Source organism: Sardina pilchardus, chromosome 16 (assembly GCF_963854185.1).
Source record: "Sardina pilchardus chromosome 16, fSarPil1.1, whole genome shotgun sequence".
NCBI classification, from domain to species: domain Eukaryota; kingdom Metazoa; phylum Chordata; class Actinopteri; order Clupeiformes; family Clupeidae; genus Sardina; species Sardina pilchardus.
The window spans coordinates 18,197,267-18,206,347 of NC_085009.1; the positions used below are offsets into that span (position 1 = coordinate 18,197,267).

A 9,081-nucleotide genomic window follows, 5' to 3' on the forward strand; every position below is an offset into this window, starting at 1 on the left:
CCAGTAAAACAAGTGAGCTCTGGCTCAGGTGCTGAGAGCGTGACAGAAAGAAAAGAGTTCAAACCAAAATTGGAAAACAGACTAGAGACAAGAGATCAAATAGACCACACACAGTCTAACCTAGCAAGTAGCAACAGTCAGGAAGACGGACCTCCTGTACCTGATGGTGACCTTACACCATACGATTTTCAAGACATTTCACAGTCAGTGACCAAAATTTCCAAAGTCGGAATGGCTGAATCCCAAAGTGAGCCCTGAAGACTAAAGACTAAAGACTGAGATTGATCTCAGGTCCGAGTGTGTGAGTCCACATGGGCTCAGGTATTTGGGATTGGGACAGCACTTCACGAGATCACATGTACTGTCGGCCTACCTTGGCGATATTCGATAACAAAGACGTTGCTGACATTTGCACCATGTACGTGTGTCGTGCTGTTGTTTACCTCTGTAATTTCCGGATTTTCCTATGGTCTTCGCGGTAAAGATCACTTTGAAAACATCACTTTGAAACACGTTGAACTGTGGGTAATTCCCTTACAGTAGGTGAAGTCTGCACCTATGCAGACTCACGGAAAGGGCACGGTAAGTGTGTACTCAAACCCTCACCTCTGTTGAAATTCAAGCTTGGGACAGCCCTAGGCCTTTACGAATTTCACGAGAACACGCACCAGAGTTTGTGAGTCCGGAAATTGGGAACGGTCCTTGCTCCCATCACGGAGATGGTTAAAGGGACACTTCACCAATTAGCAATAAGCTTTGTATCTTTAGAAAACCAGTCATGTTTTTGAATGGTCGTGCATCATTCCCTCAGTTTGCCTTGAGATGGGAGAAATACGGATTTCAATGTTGGACTTCAATGATGTAAAAATCATAATTTTATATCATTGAAAGCAGGAAGTCCTATTCATGGGTTTCATTGAAATCCGTATTTCTCCCATCTCAAAGCAAACTGAGGGAATGATGCACGACCATTAAAAAACATGACTGGTTTTCTAAAGATAAAAAGCTTAATGTTAATCGTTGAAGTGTCCCTTTAAATGTAATAGCAATCTTCCTTTAAGTCTGAGTCAGTCTTTTTCTAGTTATTACATGAATATCAAACATGTTTGATATTATTGCAAGTCTTTTAGTCATGGCTCAAGCAAATGCCAAGATAGCAAGAGGCTGGCGGACCACTGTCGTCCCAATAGGTGCAGATCTGGTGGTCTGCTGACGTTTTGCTGACAAATGCCACTGTTGGTCTACAATATTTGTGTTTATTCAGTTACACCTCATCTATCAATATAATGGCATGTGTTTTCTGCACACTCCCCAGACTAATGTTCGATATCAAAAGATTGAGTTTAGTCGAAGCCCCTCTGAACAGTGCCCAGGCCGCATACCACAAGTAGAGTGTGCCACAACCCCAGCTGGGTGGTGGAATCCCCATCTTCTCATAGGCCAACTCAATTGCCTTGACCAACCAGTGGGCCAGCTGCTGTTTTGAAACTGTCTGGCTAGGCGTCGACCCCCCATAACATACAAACATTTGTTCTATTCATGCTGGCCTAGTTATTTTTTGGCAGAAATATCGATATCGGTACTCCGTATCAGCAAGTACACAAATGCAAATTCAACTCAATGCAAAAAATGCTATCGGTGCATCTCTAATTGTAGTTTTAAAGTAGTTTTAACTATTTTAATTCTGATCTGAGCAAATGTGAAAAACTGCAAGAAATCATTGACATCATTCCACAATAATATTTACCTTCAGGAGCAACACAACAGGCTGTCAGTAGGATGCTTATGATAAAAATCTTCTGCATCTTTCAAAAGGGAACTAAGGAGAAAATATACTTTTAGCCAACAATTCCTCAAAACACACTTGGAACACTTTAGTGTAGATGGGTCAAATGTTTAACACTTAATTAATACATCAAAATAATTGAGTTTGCCCAATCTAGAAACAAATTACTTCTTCTATTTGTAAAGACATGCTCACCTTCACTTCTTGCTTGCAGATGTCTTTATGATGATTATACAATGGTTCAGACAGGCTGATACTGTTAGTTACTTCGGCCCAGGCAGCTTCTTTGCAACACCAGGTGCCAGCAGGGCGGTCCCCTCAAGAGGAGTGGTCATACGAGTGGTCTGCGCTGTCCCACTGAGAATGATAGGTTGATGAATATTGATGAAATTAATCAAAAACAAGCCAGCTTTTCTGAGAAGCACTGTAAATTCCCATTGTTTGAGGGTATATGTACAATACACACACAATTTGACATCATCTTTGGAGTATGTCAGGTAATCTTGTAAATACTTTGGGACTCTCATTTCTTTTTTTGAGTGGTAATGTTTTTGACTAGCCGTGGCTGTTGGACAACAACATTTCCATGCACTCTAATAATGACCTTTAACAAGAATAAATCGGATAACAGTGCACTCTTATCAGAAGAAGCCTAAGAAGAACAGCATTTTCATGCACTGTAATAAGCAACTAGTTGATATTCATTTCAGAATACTGGTAATATGGATCAAAATAGAGGGTTTATAGACTCCTAATAATACACTGTCTGAATATGTGACTTGATATGATACTGACAGAATAGTAACATATTATGCCAATTTATTAGCCATCTATAGTTTCTTTTTTGATCAATTACCTTTTAGATCAAGACCACCTTGCTCATTAAGGATTAATCAAGAATGAATAAACTAAGCATAAGAAATAACTGAACAATGACCTAATACATGTGTAGTGACACTTAGACTTTAATAAGTAATACGTATGTATTAATGGCTAACATGTGTTTCCTAAAATAAAGTGTTACCCTATTTGTTTGTCAGAGATCACCTTGAATCTCTGTCCATGTTGCCTAATCTAGACACCAAATCCTTTTACAAAGCCACATAGAAGTGTTTTAACTTCTGTCAGATGTATCCACCAGTCAATTGAATCCACCTCTTTGCCTATTTTAAATGATGTTGATGTGTTTTATAGACACAACGTATGTTTCATTTCAAGACATGAATATAAAAATGGATATATTGGTCAGTCAGGGTGCTTTGAATAGGCATGAAACAGACAGAAGGAAAGAAGGAAATAATAATTGTCTTTACCTGTCAGTGTGTGTCCTGTTAAACTTTAACCTGTTCAGGTGAGTCAGGGATGTTGAGGTCACCTGTCTCTGCCCCTTAAAGTGATGTGCTGGCTACAAAATGGCATCTGCTCTGATGAACATTCGCTGTGGTTCAGCCTCTCAAGGTGTGGTCACAGGTGGCGGTGTTTGTCATTTGGTTGCCAAATTATGAGGCGATGGTGTTACGATGCAGCACAGGCAGCATAGGCTACAGCTCACTGTTGTCTAGGGCAGTGGTTCTCAAACTGTGGTCCGGGTACCACTGGTGGTACGCAGACTGTCTGTTGTGGTACTCAGGGAGTCTCCAAGATGTTTTATTTCATGAATAATCACTTCAAATGATACAAAAACATATGTAATGAAAAATTGTTTAGAAAGATTAATACTAGTTAAAACTAGTTTTTATCTTTCTTGAAAAGAACTAAACAAAACAATGCAAAACAGTATGTACAATGTAAAATATATTTTTGGCCTACGCTACTGTATTTCAATGCTGGTCATAATGGTGGTACTTGGCGAATCAATTGATCTCTGAGGTGTTACTCATTGTGAAAAGTTTGAGAACCACTGGTCTAGGGTGTTGTAGCTACGACTAAAGCCTTCCGCACTCACAACCCAACAAAGCAACACCAATACAGAAAGACCTACTGTAAGCTACCCTACACGCTAGCCCTACGTGGGGTGCTTGGAAGTAGGTCCTAACAGTGTGTGGATGTGATGTGTGTGTGTCAGCTTGGCAAGAGCCTCAGAGAGCGGTCAACATTCCTGTGGCATGCTGGCACTTGCTGTCCGGTACTCTTCTGTAGCTGGACCAGCCCAAGCCGTTTTGGGTTGTAAGTTCAAGTTTTTATTTTCTGTTACAGTGGTGTACAATCCAACGCAAAAGATTGTTCTAATGCCACGGTTCATAAGGCTAAACGAGAGGGGAGAACCTTAGCCCTGCTCCCACCGTGGGCTTCAACTCATTGTCTCAATCCCCTTGATTGAGAGGACAGGTCTCATTTACCAATTAGCCACAGGTAGTGACATCACTGAAGTCAGTGCTCACCTGTAAGTCAGTGCTATCCCTACCATTCCCTAACCTATCATAATAAACGGTCACTATGACGGATGCTAAGATGTATTAAACCTCTCGTTGCAGAGTAACCCTCTCCAGTGACTATTCAGAGTCTCCAAGCGTAAATCTACACTGTTGGAGGCATAGTCATGCTACTTAAATATCCTGACCCAGCAGCTGGGTACCAAACAAAAAACCCTTCATGAGTTAAAATAACCCAGTTTGTGAGTCGTGGTCTCTTGCATGAGTGTACAGATCTAAAAGGAAATCAATGTAAACATCTCCAGTATAAACAGCATCATGACACTGAGTACAGATTCCCCTTCATAGTAAGCTGCTTGCAGACATAGGTCAAGGTGGTATAAGTTCACTCTCTGCTCCAACTCCTCATAGAAAATGCTGCCATCTTGTGGTTCAGGGAATCTGTTTTCATTGACAATACAGAGGAGAGAACAGGTGGTCATCAGTGGTTTCTGTTTATAATGTCTCTTCCTTCTGACATATGATCATCTTCATGTGGTCTTACAATATCATATAACATGCTCCTCTCAAGACCTCTCAAATAGAAAGACCTCACTCTTCCTTGAACTGCTGAAACAAACATAAGAAATCAAAAGAGCTGAGAGGCTGGTCAGATGAAGAGAGTGAAGTGAGGAGTTTCATTCAGTGCCTGCCCTATATCACAGTTCAGGTGTGTAAAGACCCTTTTCAGATGTCATCCTCATTGCCCTTTTCTCATCATACCTTAATGTTGAACAGACATTACAGCAATCAAATTGGATTGATGGATTCTATCCAATCCCATGTTTGCAAGGGAATTCATTCAAATAATACCATTTACAATACAGGTAATACAGGTAATTGTGATCATTCATGTGTAGCAAGCACAACTGAATTTCTATTGTGTTGTGCAGATTCAGTTAAATTAAAGTCCACACTGTATAATGTCACTTTTGTTGAGAATTCAAGTGAACACCAAAGTACAGATACTTATGCAGAAAAACAGTTATCTTTATTGTATCAGTTAATGAAAAAGCATGCAGCGGTAGCATAGTGGTTAAGCAGCTGGGCTAGCATACAGTAGCCTGTAAAAGTTGTGGGTACAATTCCTGGCTTCCACTGATGTGCCCTCCTTAGGGTGACCACCTCCAGTCAGACAAAATGTGGGACAAGTAGCATGGTGAAGAGGGACAATGTGGGACAGACGTAATAACTTTAAACTTAAGATATATTGCCAGATCTAATTTACTAAGCAATTTTTTTTAATCTACCGACATAAGATTTAAGACACTACCTAGGCTAAAAGACAAAACATTAATTTGGCAACATCTCATCTTTATTGGGACTATCAAAATTGTCAGCTGTCCAAGGGACCAGGCAATATGCAGCTGAAAGAATGCACTAAGTGAATCAAATTCACCTTAAAATACAACACACAAAAAAATATTAGACCCACCTAGCCTAAGTTCACCAAAATATAAGGCCTAGTCTATACAGTGCAAAATGTTAAGGCTTGCATAGAAAGTTGAACTATTTCAGTGCAAATAGGTAAACCTGAATATTTTCTGATTTGCCTGTTTCTTTGATGTACTTTTTATTATCCGCCAAGGAGGCTACTTTCATCGGGGCTTGTTTGTCTGTTTGTTTGTCTGTTTGTTTGTCTGTCTGTCTGTTGGTTCGCAAGATAGCTAACTCAAAAAGTTATGGATGGAATTTTCAGGAAAGGTCTGAAATGACCCACGGAACAAATGATTAAATAGGAGGCAGCTGTGTTTTCGCTTGGCTTAGGTCTGCGCTCTCGGAGTGTTTTTCTAGTTTTGTAGGACTCACTTGCACCATGTCGCTTCACATCGTATTCTCCACCATGCCCCAGAGAAAAACGCAAATGCAAAATGCCCTCACTGCTTCGCCGTCTACAGGTCTTTGCCAAGAGTATATGTTGCGGTCCATTCGCTAAAAGTGCATCTTCTTTTTATCGTGGCCACACTGGCCATGGCTGCTTAACCTGACCGAAGAGCGCGCTCTCCAATTTGAGATCTTTGACAACGTTGCGGAGGCGTCGTGCACCAGGCAACAGTTTGATTGACGTACGACTCAGCCTATCGACTACCGATTTTATTGCTCTCCTTTGAACTATTGGACATAAGTTAACACTACGCCTATGGGCGGATCTGTGTATTTATTTTCAATTGGCCAGGGTCGAACGAAAAAGCGGGACAGATGCTCAATTTGCGTGAGGCGGGACAAAGGGTAAAATTGCTGTACAGTACAACGTAAAGCGGGACAGGTGGTCACCCTAGCCCTCCTGCAAGGCACGTAACCCAAGTTGCTCCAGGGACATTGGCCCTTGTAATGCAATTAGTGGGCTTGATCAAGCAATATACCTGACCTGACACTGGCTTCAATTGGCTTTAAAGATGTGACCGTGAGTATCTGTATGGTTTGGCTTTAACAGCAACCAGCATAGCAACCGCATTATTTTAGCCTGAAAAATCCAGCCCCTGGTAATCTTTAAGATTAAGGGTCTGGCCACGAATAACGTAATAGACCAACTCCAAGCATGCATTTGAAAATCTCACCGCACGCAATTGGATAACACCAACGTTGACTGATATCAGACTTAGATAACACTACGATAACACTCTGGATAACAATACGACCAATGTTTACTGACTTTGAATGTTGCAGCGCTGTCGTCATCAGTTTAGCTCGCCTCTGGTCCGCATATATCAGATATATAAAAATGCTGTTAATTTACACCCAGATTTCAACATCATTAACCTGTTATTTTAAGATACAAGGGGCAATAGTAACGTGCATCATTACTTGTTGCCAGAGTACCTTGCAGACACAATTCAAATTGAACTGGATTTCCAGGGTAGCATTATTTAGCATAGCAATCACAATACAGTATGTATCTTAGCAATCACAATATGTACCTTAGCAACACCTTAGCAACATCTTAATTACCCCAGCAACAACGTACCAACCACTTCTATGTCAACCTAGGAACCAGCATAGCAACCAAGGTGATTACCCTAGCAATCACCATAGCCACCACTTTATTTTCCATACCAACCACCGTATGTACCCTAGCAACACCATGGTAACCATCCTAATTACCCTTGCACCCATGCTTATTAACCTAACCCTAGCAACCAGCATAGCAATCACATTATTTCACAATATGTACCCTAGCAACCCTCTTAATTACCCTAGCAACAACCTAGCAGCCACCACTATAATGTGAACCTAGCAACCACCATAGCAAACAACGTGATTACCCTAGCAACCACCACGAATACCACATTGTTTTCCATAGTAACCAAAATATGTACCCTAGCAACCACTTTAATTACCCTAGCAACACACTGGCAACCAATCTCAATGACCCTATCAACCATCTTAATTACCCTTGCAACAACCTAGTAACCACCACTATAATGTGACCCTAGCAACCATCATTATAACCAACATGATTACCCTAGCAACCACTATAGCAAACACATTATTTAGCATAGCCAAAATGTTGAATGTTGAATCTAATATATATCTCGCATCTTACAATTTGACATGAAATGTTTTGTTACTATGTACATTTGTTTCTACATACTATAATAATACATTTGATCTGCAGTAAACACTAAAACACTAAAAACATTTCTAGGATAATGGCTAAGGTAATCAAAAGGTAATGTAAGAGTCACATGATTGATAACTGTTATTGATAAATAGTATAACAGAAAGTTTCATGTTCTAGCATAGGTGATGGTGAATTGCACAGGGCTGTAGTCAGGATCATCATCTGAAACAGAGAAAAGGAGATAAAAGGGTGTATGGTAATCAAGGGGAATTAAGATTCAGCACCTGTTGCACAGCTTTCTTCCAAAATGGATGGACCTATTGTACAAACATTATAGTTTTGGGGAATATCAACAGAATGTGGGGAATAAACAGATTACATAATGTTACAAATATCTAGGTGTTGTAGAGAGGTTCCCTAAAATAAGCATCCTAACTACCTAGTGTCACTCCCTTTCTCTCTGTTGTAACACTTGAAACTTCAAACGGCTGTAGAGAGTTACTGTAGCTGGTAATTTGTAAGGGCACACACTCAAATCAACTTCGATTTCAGACTGTAACCTCTTTGGTATTCTTTCTAGCTCATCAGAACAGCTCTATATGTTTTCCATGAGCAAATACAACAAACGATTCAAACTGCAATTTACTTTTTAATGCTTATGAGCAGTATTCAACCCCCTTGGATTTGGATATTTCCCCTTTTACTGCTTTTTATAAATGGAATCTTGATCAATTACATTTTGGCTTTTTTGCTTTTGCTTTTGAATTGTTTTTTTTCACAATAATCTAATACCTAATAGGAAACTCTTTCGAAATAGAAAAGCTATTTTGTTTAGGTGCCCACCTGTGTAGCAGAGGAAGTTTAGCTGCTCTTTGCAGGGCCGGTCGCTCCACAGAAACTGCGCCATGTTGGCTGCTGCTCCACAGGCGCTGGTACCAGGGATCTCGTGGTATCGAGGTCTCCCCCGTTCCCAGCTGCTGTGGTCCATCTCCTCCCCATTCATCCAGTACCAGACGCTGGAGAGCATCCTCCGCCGGAGGCCCAGCCACACGTGGGCAGTGTGGGCCCCACGGAGCAGCAGGGCCTCCCCGACCTCCAGCTGCTCCTCTGGGCTACGCAGGCCGGCCAGGTCCCTGTAGAAGCTCCGGCAGTGGAGCAAGGCATCGTACCAGCTCAGCTGCTCACGGACCAGCACCAGGGTGCGTCCACTGACCAGGAGTGTGAGGGGGGGAGGAGGGCTGGGGGGAGGGATGGTGGTAGTGGTGGGTACTGGAGTTGGAGTGGGAATGACTAGAGAGGGGAGGGAGAAGTACTGAGATACA

General features: G+C 41.3%; 1 protein-coding gene across 1 annotated transcript in view; it reads right to left on the bottom strand.

Annotated features, from left to right (window-relative positions):
- Positions 1-8,758: 8,758 nt before the first annotated feature.
- LOC134059568 (fucolectin-like) overlaps positions 8,759-9,081 on the bottom strand; it is a 2,636-nt gene continuing 2,313 nt past the window's right edge. Inside the window, exons 4-5 of the mRNA XM_062516012.1 lie at positions 8,831-9,049; positions 8,759-8,787 (exon numbers count right to left, since the gene is read on the bottom strand). Of these exons, the coding sequence (XP_062371996.1) occupies positions 8,759-8,787; positions 8,831-9,049 (248 nt within the window). The remainder of the gene's footprint in view (positions 8,788-8,830; positions 9,050-9,081) is intronic.